The sequence below is a fragment of the Amia ocellicauda genome, chromosome 16, assembly GCF_036373705.1.
Source record: "Amia ocellicauda isolate fAmiCal2 chromosome 16, fAmiCal2.hap1, whole genome shotgun sequence".
NCBI classification, from domain to species: domain Eukaryota; kingdom Metazoa; phylum Chordata; class Actinopteri; order Amiiformes; family Amiidae; genus Amia; species Amia ocellicauda.
Window position 1 is genome coordinate 24,501,864 of NC_089865.1, and position 23,951 is coordinate 24,525,814.

At 41.0% G+C, this 23,951-nt stretch overlaps 1 protein-coding gene across 1 annotated transcript; it reads left to right on the top strand.

Annotated features, from left to right (window-relative positions):
- Positions 1 to 16,364: 16,364 nt before the first annotated feature.
- dytn (dystrotelin) lies at positions 16,365 to 21,803 on the top strand. Its single transcript, XM_066688320.1, has 5 exons — positions 16,365 to 16,586; positions 17,315 to 17,368; positions 17,728 to 17,802; positions 19,040 to 19,241; positions 21,656 to 21,803. Exons 2-5 carry the CDS (start codon positions 17,350 to 17,352, stop codon positions 21,747 to 21,749), a joined length of 390 nt encoding a protein of 129 aa, XP_066544417.1. The 5' UTR covers positions 16,365 to 16,586; positions 17,315 to 17,349; the 3' UTR covers positions 21,750 to 21,803.
- The last annotated feature ends 2,148 nt before the right edge of the window (positions 21,804 to 23,951 follow it).

Sequence of the window (23,951 nt, forward strand, 5' to 3'; positions counted from 1 at the left end):
TGTGTTGTTTATTATTGTTTATTAGTTTTTTGGAGATATTCATATTTCCCAAATTAGCTCATGCTCTTGTCTATTAAATCCGTAAACTGCTCCTTCTGATGGAATTGTTAACGGATGTTTTCTGTTAGCGCTTAAGAATAATAATAAAAATAAATCACTGTCACACTGCCTTGTAATAATGAAGTACAGTTGTTAATTTAGTAAATCTAGCTACTTTTAACCCCATTCTGTCTCCAACCTAAGCATTCATTAAGTCTAATACATTTTAGGACAGCACTATAACTCTTAATATGTCACCACAAAGTGGATAGAGAGCAGAAGATCACAACAATATTAATATGATACTTCTGCTCTGCGCAGTTGGCGCCCGTTTCTCAGATTCTGTTGTCTCTTCTGAGAAGCTGCTCGGCCCACGTGACTTGCTTGCTGTCCAATGGCATCAGTCGAATATATTTCACAATGCACCTCCCTTTCCGTAATTGCTTCTGAAAATGCTGCAGCAGCTTCTTTATTTTTTCAGCACTTCCAAATCTCGCAGCCACTGTTTTATTTTTTCAGCACTTCTAAATCTCGCAGCCCCTGATTTATTTTTTCAGCACTTCTAAATCTCGCAGCGGCTGCAAATCTCACAGCCCCTGCTTTATTTTTTCAGCAGCTGTTTTATTTTTTCAGCAGTTGCACTTCAGGGCCACCGTATGTAATGCCAAAATGACAATATTCAAAAGCCAGATGTTTGGAATTCTGTTTCCCTGTTTAGTATTATTTTTTATTTGTATATAGTTATTCCGGCTATTGGTAGTCTAATATAAATGGCTGTAATTTCTGTTCTGGAGGTCAGATTTGAATTCTTCTTTTTACAAAAGTTCATAAGACTTTGAAGTTTCACTGTCCAGTGACAAAAGTCTGCCTGGGTCACTAAAAAAGTGTTATATTGACCATAAATTCACTTTTTCTTTTGTGCTTTAGTTTTTCTTCACTTTTTTGATTTCTTTATTAACTCTGGTGGGGCAAACACAATTTTTTATGTTATTTTCTGAATCTCCAGTTTGTGCTGAGTGTTTCCAAATAAGACACTTGCCTCTAGCCCTTGTAGCTACAGAGTTATAAGTAAAAATATGACAACCGTAATATCAGGCGAAAATGGGGGAGGGGGGGGGGGACCTCAGAGGGTTGGATATGTTCCCCGCAGAACGTTTAAGGCGATTTCACAAAAAGTTTCTATCAGATCAGAAGGGGCAGCCAACAACACAGCTTTCCTCTGACAAGGACTACCCTCAAATAATATATTTAAAACCGGTAGGTTTCTTCTTATCCTAGCCAACATTCTATTTATTTCTTCTCTTTAGCATGTAGACTACAGGCCAATCGATAGTCTTCGGGAGTTTGTGCTTTTTAAATCCACTAGCCAGTAACCATAAGGTTTTTTAGTTGCATCTTCGAACGATTCCAAAAGGAATTTAGATTGTTTGGGGTACATTTGCTGGGCCAACGTGTTCACCTGCAGCTTATCTCTAGGATTTTTTTAAAGATTGATATAATTAGCATGTAAATTGATAGTTTGACCGTTGCTGAATTCTCTGAAAGTCTTTTAAGAAAAAAGCTTTTACTGGAATTGGAGGGTCCGATATAATACATGAAAAGGGGTGTTGCAGTCTGTTATTGAAACCCACATCAATATCCATAGGGTAACGTATTATAGTCCGGCAAAAGAACTCTTTTGTTGTACACTACCCGAAATCTTTTCTGTAGTGGCCTGTTTTCGAGAGTGTAGAGCTTATTATTTTCGACAATCTGATTTCCGGAAGTAATCACCTCTTGAGGTGGAGCGCCTTGATCTACAACATAATTTCAAACCAAAGTCCTTAGAGACTTGATATTGATCAGTTTCTTGTTAGTTATACCTTTCACCTTCATACAGGTCTTCCTGAAACTGTTTTATAAGCGTAACTCTTTGGACCCCCCGAAACAAACTCTACGATGTGATCTTGGAGGTCTAGCTTTAGATTTGTTAACTCACCCAGATAAATCGCCAAGCAGCAGCATCCAATTACCCGGTAGTCTTTGTCTGTTGACAAAGACTACCGAGACTGTATCGTGATATAAAGTTCGCTCCTGTAGACGATCCATTAAAGTATACAATTCTAATCAAGCACAAGCCATTGTAAAAACAGCTATAAAAACATTGACATTTCCCGGCTTGGTCTGGAAATTTTGAGGACATTGCCACTGTACCTGAGCTACTCTGTCAATTACAAAGCTAAACTGCGACACATCGTGCTCTTTGGAAAACATAAATTGAAGAAACTGCATTTGATTGTGTTTATTCTATTAGGCCACTCTCCAGATTTACCCCACAGGCTATTTAGAATCAGTTTTGATATCTGTCTCTTCGCGGGGTTCACAGTTATATTTCTCAGATCCGATCTGATGCCCTCTTTTTCAAGATATTTCTGAATATAGCTGACTTTACTGGTTTCATCAGTACACCATGAAGGGTAGCCAGAAGCCTCCTGCTTCCCTTTAACGTGTGTCATGATGTAATCAGCAAAAAGTGTGTCAGATTTTTCAGAAAAATGCCAAACCTCGCACACTTTACCGACCCTGTTTACTTTCTCAATCTCAACCCCTGTCAATGACCTCTCATCATCCACATGATCGCATTCCACCATCTGGTTTTCAGTTTCAACGCACATTCTACATAGCGGAAACATCAATTTTCCCGAAGCTCTATAAGGACCAGTAAGAAAAGACCTCTGGCTGGATACATTGTCAACTTGATCAAGACAAAGTATTGCTGGAGATCGAGAAAGTCACAATAAATGATGGTGGGGTGGCCTACGGGGTAAATTTTCATCTTGTTGACAAAAGGGTACAGGCTAGTGAAATAATAGTAATCTATTCTCTCATCAGCCTTCGTCTCATAATGTAAACAGATTGCGTTAGTGCACCCTCCGAATAAAGCGTCCCTCTGTCCCTGTGTTTTTTTTTAGAGTCTCGATTCTTTGTAAGAAATCAAAGTGCATTTCTCTGCAGATTTGACGAGTGACAGGATTAAAAGTGTTTGCATCAAAGCACAGAGGACACCCATGGTAAATACAGCTGACAAACTCATAAGCCGTACACACACCATTCTCCTCTGAAAACCCATCCAGAAAGTAGGGCCCCATTCTAACCTCACCATAATTCAGAGCGTGTCTGTTCAAGATGTTATGATTGTCGGCCATATATTCCAACCACTGGATGGAGGCCGTAGAATAACTTTTTTGTCTGCTCCTGTAATTGTCTGGAGTTTTAATGGCTATTTTCCACCAAATATTTCATCAAGATGTAAGAGTCCTTAGTACCCCCTAGCATTATGAGCTATGAATGTGTAATCTCGATACTTTGGACGGCGATATTTTTTAAAGAAACCCTCAACACATGACCAGCTGCAGCCCACTCATGATCCAGCATGTCTATACAGTGAATATAATTCGCTATATGAACACCTCCTTCCTGCCTACACTCAAAGTCATAAAATACATACTTGTTATGTAGGGGTGCCGGTTTAACAGACTGGATGAAACATTGGTGTTCGGTCTCGGGTGTTAAGTCGGCATTACACAGATGACACAGTGCGGCACACTTGTGGGGTTTATCTTCTTTAAAGGTGTACTGTCTATAACACTGCAGACAGAATTTTGTTTTATCGCAAGGGCTGATGCTTTGACCCGTACCCCCTCTAGGTATTTTGTTCAGAAAAACAGAAAGTGTACTGACAGATCCTTAAACAATCCTTACACTGCACTGTGGGAGCTTCACCCTTTCAACTTTGCGGATGGTAACAAAGTAACCATAACCAATTACAGTAACCAGTGCATTGATGGTTCTTCCGATCGTTAAAGCCCTTGTAGCAAAAATCACAGACGTACGAACACCCCATAAAAGCCTTCAAATTTCTAACACCGTAGTAATGATTTTTGTGAAGGAAAAGAAACAACATCTGGGGGTGAAACTCTGAGTAAGTTTGAAATGGTACAAACACATAATTTGTCTCACAACGGTACCACACTACGATCTTAAGACCCGTCACCTCCTCAAATTTGTGGATATCTGAAAAAGCCACCATTTCATGTTCGGATAGACCTGCAGCCTGATGCATTTGCAAATCTTCATGCAGAGCCTGCTCTGCAGCTATATTAGGTTTGAGCAGGCGTATTATACTATACGCAAAGCATATCTCTAATGAAAGAAAGGTCTCACTTTGTTAAAAATATTGTTATGTTCTGTTATTAAGCATATTATTATTAAGTGTTCCGTGTTCCATTTTCAGTCTTCCTAGGTGAATGAGTGTTGTGCTTGGGTTGCTAGGATACGATGCTGGTGGAGTGTGTGTGCGTGCAACGAGAAAGAGACGCCATGTTCTGGCACTGGTAAAAGGGATAATAAAAACATCCTATTCAGTTCAACCTATACAGTTGGTGTCCAGTCATTCATTACAATATAACATTGGCGACAAGGATGGCGGAATTTTCGCTTGCACCTCCGCTTCCCTTTCTGGCTCTGCCAGGTGAGCCGCCTGTTCCCTGGACTCACTGGCTGTCCGGATTTCAGACATACCTGCTTGCACTCGGGCTGGATGATGTAAGTAATGCCTGCAAAAGCACAATGCTGCTGCACTGCCTGGGAACTGAGGGACAGCGCATCTTCGATACCCTGGGTCCTGCTACCATGTACGCGGAGGCTGTCGCTGTACTCCAGTCACAATTCGTCATCGAACAGAGCGTCCTTCTCCAGTGGTTCACTTTCCAACAGCGAGGCCATTTGGCGGGTGAGTTTATTCTGCAATATGCGACTGCATTGTGAGAGTTGGCGCGCCATTGTAAATTTTGAGTGCTGCATGGCGAAATGATACGTTCCGTGTGCAAGTGCGCGAGAGATTGTTACTCGAATCTGATGACTTAACTCTAACTAAAGCCATTCAGTTAGCGGGCCAAGTGGAGTCTGCTATTAAATGTGCTGCAAAACGTACTGGTGCCTCCTCACAGGCTACTGCTGTGGAACCTGTCATTGACAAAATTCAGCTTGCCTCACCACACCTGGACACACTCTTGCCTCCCTGATCAACAAGCACAGCAACGCCCTGCCCACTTTAGACAGCGCTGTGGGAACTGCGGACCCACCAGACATGAGTCCAGAGCCAGTGCGCTATGGCTCCAGGTCTCTGCCCACCTTCCCATTCCACATCATGCACAAAGGGGCCAACCTCCTGAGCCTCAACCTCTTCATGGCGCTGGACTTCTCTTTGACCTATAATTGTGGCACAGACATCCTGCAGGTTGTCTCTCCTTGGCAGCAACAATGGCCTGCACTATTTGATGGTCTGGGCTGCCTCTCTGTCTTCGTCCACCAGCCCAAGGTTGACCCCTTAGTGCAGCCAGTTATCCAACCACTGCACTGCATTCCCCTTGCCCTGTGGGATCACGTATCGTCTGAGCTGAAACTCCTGCTGGATTCTGGGATCATCGAACCCATCAATGCTTCACCCTGGATTTCCAATTTGGTCATAGGTAAGAAAAAGTCTGGGGGAGTTTGCATTGATCTCTGTGCTGTGAACACTGCTATCATCCCTGACAAGTACCCACACAGAAAAGCTTACCACCCACTTTTATGGCTACATGGTCTTTAGCAAACTGGACTTTTGCTACCACCAAGTGCCACTTCACCCCAGCAGCAGGGACCTTACTGCTTTTGTTACACATGCTGGGGTTTTTCATTATACCCGCATGCCTTTTGGTCTCAGCTCTGCACCTAGCTGTTTCCAGAAGATTATGTCCTCCGTCTTTGCAGGGGTGTCCTTTTATCTTGATGACATCGTGGTGCACAGTCCCAACACCGCAGTTCATGATGAGCACCTTCATCAGATGTTCCGCACACTTGCCCAGCACAACCTCACGCTCAACGAGGAGAAATGTGTATTTTCAGTGCCAGAAATTGAGTTTGTGGGGTTCTGTCTGTCAGCCCATGGCATCTCACCACTGCAATCCAATGTGGATGCAATTCACCACATTCCAGAGCCCACATCCGTGGCACAGCTTGCCTCCTTTCTGGGCATGACAGCGTACTACCTTCGTTTCTTGCCACAATATTCAGCTACAACCTTACCACTGCGTCAGCTGCTTAAGAAGGAGCCCCCCTGGGACTGGACCTCGGCCTGCCAGGAGGCCGTCAGGCTCTTAAAACAACAGCTCACCACTGCACCCATCCTGGCACACTTCAACCTTGCCAGCCCCATCTTGGTCACTTGTGACGCCTCTGCCATGGCTTTGGGGGCCGTCCTCTCCCAAACTCAGGACGGTGTGGAGAAGCCCATTGCCTTTGCTTCTTGAGCATTGAACCCTACTGAACAGAAATACTCAGTGGGAGAGTGGAAGGCATTAGAGTGTGTCTGGGCATGTGAATGCTGGCACATGTATCTCCACACTGATCACCAGGCTCTCACTGCCTTGATGTCCACCTCAGGCACGGGACCACTCTGGCTATACAGGTGGACGGACGCCTGCAACAATATAACTTTCGCTTGCAGTTCACTCCAGGCCAGGACAACGTGGTGGCGGACCTGCTGTCCAGATCAGTCGCTGTTCTTGACCCTGCTGGCCAACCTGTGGAAATGAAACAGGACCTGATCCAGTTGCTACATGCTCCTCTTCAGGATGCAGTCTCCCTTCTTGAGCTCCAGCAAGCATCAGCATCAGCCCGATGACCTGGCACCATTTGCCAGAAACAAGGAGGAGCTGTCCTACAGGAACGACACCTGTGTGGCCCGGGGTCATTGGTGGTGCCAAGCGCTCTACGTGCATGAGTGCTGGCTATGGCGCACAGGGGACACTTGGACATTGTCAGGCTGAAGCAGAGGTGTAACAACCTTGTATGGTGGCCTGGTATTGACCATGATATTGAGGCACTGGTCAAGGACTGCATGGCCTGCCTGGTCAGTTGGAAAACTGGTCAGCCACACCCACCACCACTGCAGCCACTCACCTGGCCATCTAAAACCTGGGAGCACCTGCAGCTTGATATCTGTGGGGAAATCAATGGCATTCCTCATCACCAGCACTTCCTTGTAGTTATCTTTTTTTTTTAAAAGCAAAGCTTGATTTTAGAAAAGCACTTAGAAGAGGTAGACTGGAGCACACTAGATACAGATTCAGTTGAAAATGGATGGTTATATTTTAAGAATATACTAATTGAGGCTCAGGGATGGAGACGAAACAAAATACACTCACCTAAAGGATTATTAGGAACACCTGTTCAATTTCTCATTAATGCAATTATCTAACCAACCAATCACATGGCAGTTGCTTCAATGCATTTAGGGGTGTGGTCCTGGTCAAGACAATCTCCTGAACTCCAAACTGAATGTCTGAATGGGAAAGAAAGGTGATTTAAGCAATTTTGAGCGTGGCATGGTTGTTGGTGCCAGACGGGCCGGTCTGAGTATTTCACAATCTGCTCAGTTACTGGGATTTTCACACACAACCATTTCTAGGGTTTACAAAGAATGGTGTGAAAAGGGAAAAACATCCAGTATGCGGCAGTCCTGTGGGCGAAAATGCCTTGTTGATGCTAGAGGTCAGAGGAGAATGGGCCGACTGATTCAAGCTGATAGAAGAGCAACTTTGACTGAAATAACCACTCGTTACAACCGAGGTATGCAGCAAAGCATTTGTGAAGCCACAACACGTACAACCTTGAGGCGGATGGGCTACAACAGCAGAAGACCCCACCGGGTACCACTCATCTCCACTACAAATAGGAAAAAGAGGCTACAATTTGCACAAGCTCACCAAAATTGGACAGTTGAAGACTGGAAAAATGTTGCCTGGTGTGATGAGTCTCGATTTCTGTTGAGACATTCAGATGGTAGAGTCAGAATTTGGCGTAAACAGAATGAGAACATGGATCCATCATGCCTTGTTACCACTGTGCAGGCTGGTGGTGGTGGTGTAATGGTGTGGGGGATGTTTTCTTGGCACACTTTAGGCCCCTTAGTGCCAATTGGGCATCGTTTAAATGCCACGGCCTACCTGAGCATTGTTTCTGACCATGTCCATCCCTTTATGACCACCATGTACCCATCCTCTGATGGCTACTTCCAGTAGGATAATGCACCATGTCACAAAGGTCGAATCATTTCAAATTGGTTTCTTGAACATGACAATGAGTTCACTGTACTAAACTGGCCCCCACAGTCACCAGATCTCAACCCAATAGAGAATCTTTGGGATGTTGTGGAACGGGAGCTTCGTGCCCTGGATGTGCATCCCACAAATCTCCATCAACTGCAAGATGTTATCCTATCAATATGGGCCAACATTTCTAAAGAATGCTTTCAGCACCTTGTTGAATCAATGCCACGTAGAATTAAGGCAGTTCTGAAGGCGAAAGGGGGTCAAACACAGTATTAGTATGGTGTTCCTAATAATCCTTTAGGTGAGAGTACTTAGAATATGTTGGGCTGCAAAGAGATCTTAAGAAAGGGATCAGGAAAGCAAAGAGGGAAATAGAAAAAATCATAGCTCTTGGAGCTAAAACTAATGCAAAAAGCTTTTTTCAATATTACAACAGCAAGAGGACAATAAGGGAGGAAGTGAAACAGCTAAAGGGCAAAAATGGAAGTATCTTGGAAAATGAACAAGATGTGGCAAATGTTCTAAATGAGTATTTCACAGAGGTTTTTACAAAAGAAAAAAGGGAAAACATGCCACAGGTTAACAATCAGTCCAGTCAAATCCTAAGAGAGATCAGGATAAATGAGGAGGAGGTACTAAAGGGACTAGCAGAATTAAAAACAAACAAATCACATGGGCCAGATGGTATATTTCCAACAGTACTTAAAGAAATTAGGGAAATTATTTATAGGCCGCTAACCCAAATATTCCAAATGACACTTAGAACAGGGGATGTGCCAACTGACTGGAAGACAGCAAATGTCATACCAGTCCACAAGAAAGGAGACAAAACTGAGCCAGGAAATTACAGACCAATCAGTCTCACCTGCATCACTTGTAAAATGTTGGAAAAAATTATTAGACAGAAAATAGAGGAGCATCTTAATGAAAATCATATTCTTGGAGATAGCCAACATAGATTTAGACGAGGCAGATCATCTTTTACTGATTTATTAGAATTTATTAGAATTTATTGAACATGCAACTACAGCTGTAGATCATGTGAAAGCATATGATATAATATACTTAGATTTTCAGAAAGCTTTTGATAAGGTTCCACACAAAAGACTGATTCTCAAATTGGAAGCTGTAGGCATTCAGGGTAATGTAAGTAGATGGATTATAAACTGGTTGATGTATAGGAAACAGAGGGTGTCGATTAGAGCTTCTAAATGCTTCTAACTGGAGTGAGGTTCTTAGTGGAGTTCCACAGGGATCAGTACTAGGGCCTTTGCTTTTTCTAATCTATATTAATGATCTGGACTCTTGGATAGTTAGCAAACTTGTCAAATTTGCAGATGATATTAAAATAGGTGGCTCAGCAGATACAATATTGGCAGGACAGGTTATTCAAAGTGACTTTTAATATTCAGTTTTGGGCCGATCTGGCAGATGAAATTCAATGTGGACAAGTGCATGGTATTACATGCAGGTAACAAAAATGTCCACTATAATTACATTATGGGAGGAATAGAACTAGATGAAGTATCGCATGAGAAAGACCCAGGAGTCTATGTGGACTCCTCACTTTCTCCATACCAACAGTGTGGGGAAGCAATAAAAAGGCAAACAGGATGTTAGGGTATATTGTCAAAAGTGTAGAATTTAAAACAAGGGAAGTAATGTTAAGACTGTAAAATGTGCTAGTTAGACCTCATCTGGAATACTGTGTACAGTTCTGGGCTCCACACTTCAAGAAGGATATCGCTGCTGTAGAGGCAGTTCAGAGGAGAGGAACCAGACTTATTCCAGGTATGAAGGGAATGTCCTACTCGGAGAGACTGAGGGAACTGAACCTCTTCACCCTGGAACAGAGGAGACTACGTGGGGACTTGATTCAAGTCTTCAAAATCATGAAGGGCATCGACCACATCAAACCAGAGGAGCTTTTCCAGATCGCACCCGGGGACACAAATGGAAATTGGGCTTCAAAGCATTCAAGATGGAAAACAGGAGACACTTCTTCACACAGAGAGTCATCACAATCTGGAACAAACTCCCCAGCAATGTGATAGATGCTGAAAGTTTGGCAACATTTAAAAACAGACTGGCTAGGATCCTTGGATCAGTTATTAATGGACATCAAATGAGCACGATGGGTTGAATGGCCTCTTTTTGTTTATAATCTTTCTTATGCTACTGAGTATATAGTTTCTCCCAGATTGTAGCCTCCAAATGAACGCAGGTGGAAGATCAGAAAAACATAGATAAACATATTAATTACTATATGTACACATGAACTGATCTACAAACCTTTATGTGTTTCCTTCAATAAAATGTTAACACAATTGTGTTTTGTAAAAGTTCAAAACAATTAGGGAGTATATTACAGTAAAAAACAAAATTAAATCAGAAAATATTTAGAAAAACATCAATGGTTGATTAATGGATGTGTGGAAAATCAGTAAAAATGTTGATAAATTACCATCTCTTTCTGCAAATTCTCATCCCTTTTAAGGTTTTCTTCCATTACCATTAACTCTTGTATAGTTGTTGCTGGGCTCAGAGTTATTAACAAGTAAAGACAGGTGAAGCACAGAACAAAAGTTGGGACAGGAGACATTTAGCATCTAGCAGTGAACTTGGGGATGAGGCTGAAGGCATGACAGATATAGTCACACCACAAAATAAGCACAGGTGGCAAACTTACACAGCAGATATGCATAAAACATATATGTTTGATCATCAGTTTCTCTAAATTTTCAAAAAATATGTTTGATAATAATAAGTTTGAAGAGACTTTCCTCATAGTAATGTAACAAATCTGAAGAAAATCTACTATAGGATTCTTTCAGTATGATCTGTCAAAGTGGGCAGAATTACATGGGATAAATTATCCAATTAGTCATGTTTGATCTTCTGATTATCCAAATACAGTTAGGTCCAAAAATATTTGGACAGTGACACAATTGTCATTATTTTGGCTGTGTACGCCACCACAATGGATTTGAAAGGAACTAACATAATCATTAATTAAATTGTGAGTTTCAATTCTTGGTTGCAAATCCTTTGCAGTCAATGTCTGCCTGAAGTCTGGAACCCATAGACATCACCAGATGCTGGGTTTTATCCCTGGTGATGCTCTGCCAGGCCTGTACTGCAGCTGTCTTTAGTTCCTGCTTGTTCTTGGGGTGTTTTGCCTTCAGTTTTGCCTTCAGCAAGTGAAATGCATGCTCAGTTGGATTCAGGTCAGGTGATTGACTTGGCCATTGCAGAACATTCCACTTCTTTGCCTTTTAAAAAGTCTTGGGTTGCTTTCACAGTATGCGTCGGGTCATTGTCCATCTGCACTGTGAAGCGCTGTCCAATGAGTTTTGAAGCATTTGTCTGAATCAGAGCAGATAATATAGCCCTAAACACTTCAAAATTCAACATGCTGCTTTTGTCAGCAGTCACATCATCAAATACAAGTGAACCAAGTATTGAAACTCACAATTTAATGTATGATTACATTAGTTTGTGTTACGTGCCTTACGTACGTATGTACTGGCGGTGTGCTCTGTTCTCCCTATCCCTAATGTATGCAGGTCTCTGGCTGTGATTGGTCCTTGTCCCCGTCACTCAACTCCGCTGTTTCCGTTCTCCTGTCCAATCCGATGTTTCCGACTACTGCTTACATACCCCTTCATTCCTCCATTTCGATAGCTGATAGATCACAATGCCATTTTGTTTTGCTACCCTGTCTGTTTGTGTAAAAAAAAACACCTTTGTGATTGATTGTGTTTTTCCCTGTGTAATTACCCAGTGTTTCTTCTCTGTTTTGTTTTCATCACATTGTAATCCGTTACTGATTTTTGTTCAGGGGAAAACGGGTAGATAGGTGAGATACCCATGGGTTTACACGTTTACATGTAGGGATATACAGTGCATCCGGAAAGTATTCACAGCGCTTCACTTTTTCCACATTTTGTTATGTTACAGCCTTATTCCAAAATGGATTAAATTCATTATTTTCCTCAAAATTCTACAAACAATACCCCATAATGACAACGTGGAAGAAATTTGAGATCTTTGCAAATGTTTTAAATTAAAAACAAAAAATGCACATGTACGCAAGTATTCACAGCCTTTGCTCAATATTTTGTTGAAGCACCTCTGGCACCAATTACAGCTTCAAGTCTTTTTGAGTATGATGCTACAAGCTTGGCACACCTATTTTTGGGCAGTTTCTCCCATTCTTCTTTGCAGGACCTCTCAAGCTCCATCAGGTTGGATGGGGAGCGTCGGTGCACAGCCATTTTCAGATCTCTCCAGAGATGTTCAATCGGGTTCAAGTCTGGGCTCTGGCTGGGCCACTCAAGGACATTCACAGAGTTGTCCTGTAGCTACTCCTTTGTTATCTTGGCTGTGTGCTTAGGGTTGTTGTCCTGTTGGAAGATAAACCTTCACCCCAGTCTGAGGTCCAGAGTGCTCTGGAGCAGGTTTTCATCAAGGATGTCTCTGTACATTGCTGTATTCATCTTTCCCTCGATCCCGACTAGTCTCCCAGTCCCTGCCGCTGAAAAACATCCCCACAGCATGATACTGCCACCACCATGCTTCACTGTAGGGATGGTATTGGCCAGGTGATGAGCGGTGCCTGGGTTCCTCCAGACATGATGCTTGCCATTCAGGCCAAAGAGTTAAATCTTTGTTTCTCATGGTCTGAGAGTCCTTCAGGTGCCTTTTGGCAAACTCCAGGCAGGCTGTCATGTGCCTTTTACTGGCTTCCATCTGGCCACTCTACCATACAGGCCTGATTGGTGGAGTGCTGTAGAGATGGTTGTTCTTCTGGAAGGTTCTCCTCTCTCCACAGAGACACGCTGGAGCTCTGTCAGAGTGACCATCGGATTCTTGGTTACCTCCCTGACTAAGGCCCTTCTCCCCGATCACTCAGTTTGGCCGGGCGGCCAGCTCTAGGAAGAGTCCTGGTGGTTCCAAACTTCTTCCATTTACGGATGATGGAGGCCACTGTGCTTATTGGGACCTTCAATGCTGCAGACATTTTTCTGTACCCTTCCCCAGATCTGTGCTTTGATACAATCCTGTCTCGGCGGTCTACAGACAATTCCTTGGACTTCATGGCTTGGTTTGTGCTCTGAAATGCACTGATAACTGTGGGACCTTATATAGACAGGTGTGTGCCTTTCCAAATCATGTCCAATCAACTGAATTTACCACAGGTGGACTCCAATCAAGTTGTAGAAACATCTCAAGGATGATCAGTGGAAACAGGATGCACCTGAGCTCAATTTTGAGTGTCATGGCAAAGGCTGTGAATACTTATGTACATGTGCTTTTTTTGTTTTTTATTTTTAATAAATTTGCAAAGATTTCAAACAAACTTCTTTCACGTTGTCATTATGGGGTATTGTTTGTAGAATTTTGAGGAAAATAATGAATTTAATCAATTTTGGAATAAGGCTGTAACATAACAAAATTAATTAGTCTAGATAGTTAGGGTCTACAAATACAAGTCAGGTAGTGGATTTCCCATTCTAAACTAGCTTTGATAGGTTTTGTTTTGTTTCAGAGTAAGACGACAGCGCCCTGGGTGTTTTCCTCTGTGTATATTTGTTTATTATTTGCATTATTATTATTATTATTATTATTATTATTATTATTATGCATTATTATCATCATCACGTCTGTTTTGGAATACTGTACATACTTGTATATACTCCCCTCCCCTTTGTAAATAAACCCTTCTTATATTTATAGTTGACTTAGTGTTGGTTTTTGCACTCCCCTCTCCCACTGCTGCATTTGTGTGTTTTATGTTACGTTCCCTTTATCCCCTTACATCAAGCACTTGGGGTCGTATCACTTTGAATAAATACTTTTGAGCCCCTAAAATTGGGGGAACCACATATAAAAATGGGTGTAATTCCTACACCGTTCACCCAAATTGGATGTAATTACCCTCAAATTAACGATGAAAGTCTACACTGATTGTTGCCTTTCAAATCCATTGTGGTGGCATACAGAGCCACAATGATGACAATTGTGTCACTGTCCAAATATTTATGGACCTAACTGTATGTTTTGAGTAATGGATGATGAAACATGGCAGTATAATTTGTAAATACTTTTGCCTCCTGTGCTGATTTTGTGTGACCATCATTACAAAACTCATGTCTCCATCAGCTGGTCATGATACAATTTGCAGAAATGTAATAACATTTATGTATGTATGTATGTATGTATGTATGTATGTATGTATGTATGTATTGTAGAACTAGAATTTGCCTGACGCCATCTTGTGGCCTATCGTTAACACCACAGTACACTCTAGAATATGCTGTTTACTGTTTTGCCTTTGCCCCCAGTTGTTGATTCGTGATCCCACGTGGTTCTGTACACTAAAAGCTTATTATAGCATTATTTCTACACACGAAACAAATTGTATATAATAATACGAGAAACAGCAATTTAATATTTTATAATTTGGTGAAATACATATACACTCACCTAAAGGATTATTAGGAACACCTGTTCAATTTCTCATTAATGCAATTATCTAACCAACCAATCACATGGCAGATGCTTCAATGCATTTAGGGGTGTGGTCCTGGTCAAGACAATCTCCTGAACTCCAAACTGAATGTCTGAATGGGAAAGAAAGGTGATTTAAGCAATTTTGAGCGTGGCATGGTTGTTGGTGCCAGACGGGCCGGTCTGAGTATTTCACAATCTGCTCAGTTACTGGGATTTTCACGCACAACCATTTCTAGGGTTTACAAAGAATGGTGTGAAAAGGGAAAAACATCCAGTATGCGGCAGTCCTGTGGGCGAAAATGCCTTGTTGATGCTAGAGGTCAGAGGAGAATGGGCCGACTGATTCAAGCTGATAGAAGAGCAACTTTGACTGAAATAACCACTCGTTACAACCGAGGTATGCAGCAAAGCATTTGTGAAGCCACAACACGTACAACCTTGAGGCGGATGGGCTACAACAGCAGAAGACCCCACCAGGTACCACTCATCTCCACTACAAATAGGAAAAAGAGGCTACAATTTGCACAAGCTCACCAAAATTGGACAGTTGAAGACTGGAAAAATGTTGCCTGGTCTGATGAGTCTCGATTTCTGTTGAGACATTCAGATGGTAGAGTCAGAATTTGGCGTTAACAGAATGAGAACATGGATCCATCATGCCTTGTTACCACTGTGCAGGCTGGTGGTGGTGGTGTAATGGTGTGGGGGATGTTTTCTTGGCACACTTTAGGCCCCTTAGTGCCAATTGGGTATCGTTTAAATGCCACGGCCTACCTGAGCATTGTTTCTGACCATGTCCATCCCTTTATGACCACCATGTACCCATCCTCTGATGGCTAGTTCCAGCAGGATAATGCACCATGTCACAAAGGTCCAATCATTTCAAATTGGTTTCTTGAACATGACAATGAGTTCACTGTACTAAACTGGCCCCCACAGTCACCAGATCTCAACCCAATAGAGCATCTTTGGGATGTGGTGGAACGGGAACTTCGTGCCCTGGATGTGCATCCCACAAATCTCCATCAACTGCAAGATGCTATCCTATCAATATGGGCCAACATTTCTAAAGAATGCTTTCAGCACCTTGTTGAATCAATGCCACGTAGAATTAAGGCAGTTCTGAAGGCGAAAGGGGGTCAAACACAGTATTAGTATGGTGTTCCTAATAATCCTTTAGGTGAGTGTATTGTAGTGAAATTAGAAAATTATATATTTGTGTATGTATTAATTAATATATTAATTCATTTTGCCATGAATTATCCTGCATAAAATATACTTTAAGTTCACACAAACATTACAAAAATGCCAGTCAGCAAGACCAGTATTTATTTCAGTAAAATATTTTGCCCCAATATTTGTTTCGTGACCTCCAACCAGATGTGGGGGAAAATGGCTTTGGGTGATAAATACAAAACCTAAATAATGCTATGGTTATATATTGTAGAGTGGTAGCCTATAATAATAAAAATTGGAATGCACAAGACACTTCAACATATGTAACCAACGGAAGGAAAACAATGTAGTCTGCCGTGATAATACTCTGTATTCCGAAATAAATGCACATGCATGACAGTTTGTGTGCAGATGATAGTGGACAGGAAGCCTACATATCCGCGGAGCAACCCGTTACCAAGGCAACGGGACAAAATTAATGAAAGCTACTACACAAATTGATCTGTCTATATCGCCTCCGTGTCGATCCCTGCACCGTCCAATTATTTATACAGCTGCAGAAGTTCGTGTATTATTCAAGCTGCAGTAACGTGAGATGCGACAATTGTGGTATTCTGGTGTCTGCAGTGTGAGCAGTATCATTTTGTCAGCATGCTTTAGTTGTCAGGGCTGAAATTACCAAGCCCCTTCTGAACACTAACATTTACTTGGAGAAGGAGAAAGGTGAGTTCGTTTTACAGATACAGAGAAGCACGAATATAAATGTCTGTCACACTTCTGCTTAATTGTTTTGCGTCAGGTTCAAGCTATGTGTTGCGTGTTTAGTTTTTCCCCCTTTTCGTATTGCGCATCATTACAAATTATCATGCTGTTCGTTTTTTATACTGTAATATGTCGTGGCTATACTTGGTGCTGATTTCAGTGCAACCCACAGCCGTCAGCCACATTGATAAATAACGTGGGCATTCATAAATTAATAGCTTTATACTTCATATTTGGTATCTAAACCTGTAATTCTACACTTACCGTGAAAGAACACAAAATATATTTTATGATATGTGTTACATATAATTTAATATGACTTCACATAACTTGTGTCCTGGTCAATTAATCAAATTCAACAGTTTATGGTGTTTGCCTCCTTGCTTTGCAGTAGATTGTTAAGGGGGGATAATGTAATTTAAGCTCTACATACTGTACTTTTGATTGAAGTGTAACAAAAGCTGAAATAAATCACATGATGAAAACTATTGGGTATAGAACAGTATACCTAGAGTAAAAGAAACAACACAATAGAAATAATGGACATTTTTGTTTTTGTTTCTTACCTTTTAAAAAACATATATTATTTAAACCAATGAGATATGCATTTCTCTTCAAAAACATCAAAGTGGTAAATCAGTCTGTGCATCTTCAAATGTATTTAAGATATGTATTTATATACATCCTAGTCGGAAGACAGCATCTGTGAAGACTGACGCTTTTCATGGATCTTGACACAATAGGTATGTAATTTTCTCAGTGCAGGATTTTAAGTGTACTTCTGAAAATGTATCAGTAGAGGGCATATTCTGTCCTCCAATTAAAAGAAGATAATCAGGACAAGATACCAGGTTATGTTTGGACATAATTATTGATGTGTCTTTATTATTAGTCAAAAATAAATATATTTTCATTACAAACACAACTACTATACTACCTGCTATTATTACTTCGATTTATTTTGTATTCTTCTCTTCCCGCTCCATTCCTTTTCCTTTCCTTCTTTTGCAGTCTGCTTGAGGAGGGGAATATAAAATAACTTGTCTCTTTCTTCTATCTCTTGCATTCTTCTGACTTTTTTCCATCTGCTATGTTTTAACAGAAGGCCTTAATGAAGTTCAACATGCAGTGTACAGAACGGCCTTCAAACTGCACTCCCTGCAGAAACTGTGCCAGTGTAAGTGTCTTTGTAGCTCTACAAAAATGAAAGGTCTTTGTGATGGTAGGAATCGACCCTTCTGTGGCTCCGTGGTTCATCTGTAGCTCAACTTTCGTCTTAATTTTGTTTTCAAAGTTTTTATTTCTGGCATAAGCGTATTATGTCTTAATGTGTGTTCTCAATTCAAATTTATATTAAGCGAAACTAATAATAATTTAAATAATTCAATATTAAATTTGATCTTTAGTATGTATATCTGTAAAACAAATGTCATGCAACAAAGCAACACATTCTTAACTCTTCATGTAGTCTGTTACCATTACATTGCTCTCGCAATAGAAGTTTTACAGAATACCGAACAGTACTGTCTCACTTGCACCACTGCCTACATCCACCATTGTGGTCCACTGGCTATTGTTCCACAGATCTATTAAATACAGTGGTGCCATTTTGGCTGTTGGGTAAGAGGTCACCAAACTGAAAGTGAGGTATTGAAAATCATTATGTTTAGTAATTTGGTTGATGCTCCTTGCTGTCACAATACAACTGCAACATAAACAGGAGAAATGTCATCTTACAGCAGGGATTGGTAACTCCAGTCCAGACAGATTATTTAGGCTTTCCTTAAGAAACTGATGAATACCTGGAAAATGATTGGTAATTTGACTTATTACCCAAATAATTAGATCAAATAATATCTGGAGTTCAACAAATACCAGAGGACCATGTGGTTCTGGATACCTGGAATTGACTAATCCTGCCAAGAGCAAAAATAATAATGAAGTGGTTTAACAAAAATCATAGAGTTTCTGCTCAGTTTGAGCCTAGTGTCCAGGGAGTGCTGGTTCCAGTCTGGACTGTGTCATAGCTAACTGTCCCAGGGATTTCCAGCAGAACAACATGTAATTGATTAAGCACTGTTGGGGCTGGGTTTCCTTGGCTTCCAACTGTAACTCATATGGTATTAGTGAACTGGATCAATCCTCTTTAGAGTGCAATAGATCTGCTGTTTGAGCTGTGAATACTGTGCATACTGCCCTGTGGGGAATCCTGTTTCCATTCGGGTGCAACAATCAGTCTGAATTCAAACCAGCACTGTCCAGGACTATTTAGCTGAGCTGAGTCTTTTACTAGTTGAGTGTCCAATATGGAAAGTTTTGAAGGAAAAGTTGACACAGTTTGAATGTCAGATTACAAAGCATCAGCCTTAGTGGATATCCAGAGGTACCATGATTGTCTCTGTGTTCTGTCAAAGTGAATTTGGTGGATCTATTGCTGCTGAGTCCTGTCCTGCAAGATTTAAGGAGGAAGCTCGGAGATGACTGCAGGGTGTCTGTTCCCGATGTGGTGCAAAGTCTGCAGCTGCTGTTCCAGAGGACAAGGGAGGAGAAGCCAGGCCAGGTGGAAACAGGAGCCACAGACCTCACTGCCACGCTCCTCTTTTCACTGTTTGACAAGTGAGTACTGGCACAAGGTAATAAATGACTGTACTGCTCTTGAGTGACTCATCACTTAAAAGCCTCTGCATTGAGTGTAGTATGTAGTGCTATTGCATGGATCCAGCTAATCTCCAATCCTGGCTATGCTTTTCTCAGCTTTGGGTGGGAAATTACATGGGGAGCAGAGCACATCTGGAACGAGTGGTAGAACTTTGCTGGTGATTGAGAATTGGGGTGAAAAATAGGATAAAATATTTCATTAAATCATTAATATAAAAAACACATGTCCCCTGAAATATGTTTCAACTTCTTCTCCCACTGCACATCCACATGTTAAACACTAAAGCTAGAGTATCATAGGGGTGATTCAAGCACCTTTCACTGACAACACTGCAGAGCTAAGGAGTCAGTTTAATGTGACAAACCAAGCAGACCCAGTAACGCTTTAGATTAAGTGGCGTCAGTAGAAACAGACGGGTGACAAATTAAAGCAAAACCAACATAAAGTGTCTCAGTGTTGGGCCAACACGAGCTGCCAGAACAGCTTCAGTGCACCTTGGCATAGATTCTATGAGTCTCTGGAACTCTACTGGAGGGATGGAACACCATACTTCCAAAAGATATTCCAGCATTTGGTGTTTTGATGATGGTGGTGGAGAGCACTGTCAAACACGTCAGTCCAAAATCTCCCATAGGTGTTCAATTGGGTTGAGAGCTGGTGACTGCGAAGGCCATAGCATATGATTCACATAATTTTCATACTCATCAAAACATTCAGTGACCATGTTGAACCCAGTTAAGTCTTTGAAGCACAGAGAATAATGTATTTATTTAACATGCCCGGCCTGTAAGGCCCCGACATGGAAGCTCTCCACCTCAGCTGAGTCTCTCTGAACAACAAAATGTAACAGCCTTTACAGAAAGCATGACTTGGTTTTGTGGGCAGGGTTCAGTCACCTGCTCCCAAGAAGTGTAGCTTTGGAATGTTTGTAGTTGTCTTCCTGGGGAGAGGTGTGGGATGCCGAAACCAGTTGGCTTCCTTAGATGTACTCCAAAAAGTCTGGTCCCACGGTCATCATTAACAACTGTCAATCAATCACTGTGAGGTGACCTCTCCAGCCTTAAGATAAGCCACAGAAAACCATGAATCAAATGCTGGGAGCGACTTCTGCAGCATCAGCACTAGTTAAAACAGCTTTGTTAACATTTGCTTGCTTGACAATTAATACAGTTGGCTCTGTTGACATATTAGTATTTCAAATATTAATATAAAACATTATACAGTTTATGTAAAACATTATACCAGTTCTTCAGACCCCTTGTGCCCTGTGGATCCTGGAAGAGACCACTCCCATCAGGATAGAAATAACTTTGTAATAATTTGTAGTGACCCTTCCCTCTAAGGGGACAAGTGGACCCAAACCATGCCAGGAAAATGCCCCCCACAGCATAACAGAGCCTCTGGACCCCCTCACTGTAGGGGTCAAGCAGTCAGGCCTGTACCATTCTCATGGTGTACGCCACACATGCACTCGCCCACGTGTCGAGAATATGATGAAGGATGACTCATCTGACCATATTACTTTTTACACATTTCTGTAGACCAGTGCCTATGGATTTTGCACCACTGAACTCGCAGATGTGCATTTGTCTTTGTAATGAGGGGTTTATGCACTGCCATCTTGATACAAAATAGAGGTCAGCTGGGCCTGCTCAGCATTTTTATACATGCCACAAAGCATGATGAGATGTTAATTGCTTAATTGTATCATACAGTACACCTCTTTGGAGGCATCTGCATTCTCATTTATTCAGCATTTTCCTTTAATTTGTCAACTGTCTGTATTTAATAGTTATTTAATTAATAATCTATATGTGTTCAACAATCACACTATTGTGTTCTCTTGACTGTTAATTAGCTATATCTATAGATGTGCCATATAGAAGCCATGTTGTGTGCACTTGTACAAGTTCTAGACTGTTAATAAAATATCTATAAACACACCATAAGGACACTTATGTCTGTATGAGTAATTTGTTTGTCCAGCCTGGGAGAAAATGGTGCCATGACAGTTCACATACCACATACCAAAGGAGAAACAGTGATATCTAGTTGAAATACATTTTAATTGTTTTATTGTAAATTTGTAATTCCAACATACCAATCTCATTTGAAGCTTTTGGCATGTTTTTTATTTTTTTATTTTAAAGCTGGAGTGCAGAGCAGGCAACATTCCCCTTGCTTCTCACTCTAATGCCCTGCAGATTATATTTGGAGTGGAAATGTAATTTAACTTGATTTAAGATCTCACAAAACAGTTAACTGTGTACCTGTGTGTTAACGTTAACAAAAGGTAAAATGGGTAATACTGTATTGCTGTCCGAATGCACGTTTTAATGTAATTTGTGATCTCTTCTTTCTTTGTTGGAAGGAATCAGACTGGCTTTATTCCTCTGAGGTCTATGGCCACAGCTTTGGTTGTCTTCTCAAGAGATAAACTTTCTGCAAAATACACTGGTGCGTAACGTTGGCTCTTTGTCTGTTTAGTATTTGTAATTCATTTAGTTAATTTAATTTAACTAATTAATTAATTAAATTAACAATTTGCAGATAATGTTTTTAACTTTGACATTATGGACATTTTCTGTGTTGTTTAGTGGCAAAAACTCCTGATTAAATCCATTCTGATTTCATGTTTCATGTTTCATGTTGTAACACAATGAAATGTAGAAAAGTCCAAGGGTGGTGAATCCTTTTTTATTTTAAGATATCAAGGCAGGGAGTGACAGCAGAAATTAAAGTTGAAAGTTGGCAGCTCTCATTAATTTTAACATTTACACTTTGCTCAATAGAATGATGTGATGGAGGCCTTGTCTTGTAATTTAAGAGCTGTAATGTTTTAAACATCAGATGAATTTGTTAAAGTGCTGATAAATCCAAAGAACAAGTGAAAATGTGTAAATAAATAATAAAAGTGCAGTTTATTTGCTTTTAAACAGATTTATGAAATAATCTGTTAATCTGCTTAAAACACAAACTAATATTGATTATTTAAAAGCACTAGCACAAGAGACTATAGTCATACCTAGCTTTGCATGATAGAAGGGTTATTTTTGCTAAACATGATCATGAGGTTACAGTAGGTCATAACTGCAGAAAAGGGTGCGCACAACCTTTAGAGACATCCCAAGACAACCTCTGGACACCAAGTTGGACAGTGACAGCTCAGAGGGCGATGGGAAGGGCAGTTGAGCACCACAGCACCATGGTGCCCACTCCCCCCCAAGAAGAGGGAGGTAGTTATAGTAGGAGACTCAATTCTTAGAGGCATAGATCACACAGTGTGTTCTAGTGATAAGGAGACTCGCATGGTATCTTGCCTGCCTGGTGCTCAGGTTGCTGATCTCCCTAAATTAGTAGACGGTTTACTGGCCAAAGCTGTGGGGGAATCCACTGGTCATGGTCCACATTGGAACCAATTACATAGGAAAAGGTAGGGCAGAGGATCTGCAAGACAAATTTAACGAGTTAGGAAAGAAACTAAAGAGCAGAACCTCCACGGTAGTTATCTCTGGTACCACGTGCATGGCCAGGGAGACAGGCATAGATTAGAAAGTTTAACACGTGGTTGAAATCTTGGTGTAGGGAAGAGGGTTTTAGATTTATGGAGCATTGGTCTTTCTTCTGGGATAGATGGGACCTGTGCAAACCAGATGGTCTACATCTAAACAGAAGGGGGGCTAATGTATTGGGAGAGCATATGTGCCAGGGTGGGAGGGAGTTCTGACAATGGGAGATGTTCTACTAAGGAAAGAAAACCAAGGGAAACTACTAGTAGGAAAGTCCTGAAATGTTTGTACCTCAATGCCTGGAGTATAAGGAACAAGATGTTAGACCTAGAAGCTACAGTGCTGACGTGTGGCTTTGTAGGAGTCACAAGAACAGAAAATGATGGGGATCAATACAAGTTGAAAGGATACATAAAGTTTAGGAGGGACAGGCAAAATCGAAGAGGTGGTGAGGTAGCATTATATGTCAAAAATGACATTGAGGCAGGAGAACTAAAATTAGATCCTAGTAACGAAACAGAATCTTTGTGGGTTAAACTTTTGAACAAAAGATCTGGAGGATTAGTGATAGGAGTGTGCTACAGACCACCCAACTCAGATATTCACAAAGATGTTGCATTGTACAGTGTAAATCAGGACTGCATGTAGCAAATATATGGCTGTTATAATGGGGGATTTCAATTTCTCAAACATAGACTGGGAAAGCCCAGTTGGGACTACAGAAGCAGAAATAGAAATGGTTGAGATGGTAAATGACTGCTTTCTAACTCAATTTGTCAGGGAACCAACCAGGGAGAGTGTATGCATTAACTAGATCTTTTCAAATGACAAAGATAGAGTCAGAGTGACACTAGTTAGAGAACCAATGGCAAACTGTGGTCACAATATGGTTAGTTTGAGGTATTCTTTCAAAAAAAACGACCAAGTCTAAAACAATGGTCTACAATTTAAGAAAAGCAAACCTTGAAGGTATGAGGCGGCACTTAGAAGAGTTAGACGGGAGCACACTGGATATAGATTCAGTTGAAAATGGATGGTTTAAAAATATAGTACTTGGATGGTAGATGGTAGATGGTTTAATAGAAATATGCAAAAAAAAAGAGAAAGAAAATGTTATATAGCGCATACAAAAGGGATGATACAAAATACAAAGAATAT

Excerpts from the sequence above, each read along its gene's own strand:
- dytn (XM_066688320.1), top strand. Across the intron at positions 17,803-19,039 it reads CCTGCAGAAACTGTGCCAGT|TGAATTTGGTGGATCTATTG; the intron begins GTAAGTGTCTTT and ends GTTCTGTCAAAG. Across the intron at positions 19,242-21,655 it reads CTCTTTTCACTGTTTGACAA|GAATCAGACTGGCTTTATTC; the intron begins GTGAGTACTGGC and ends CTTTGTTGGAAG.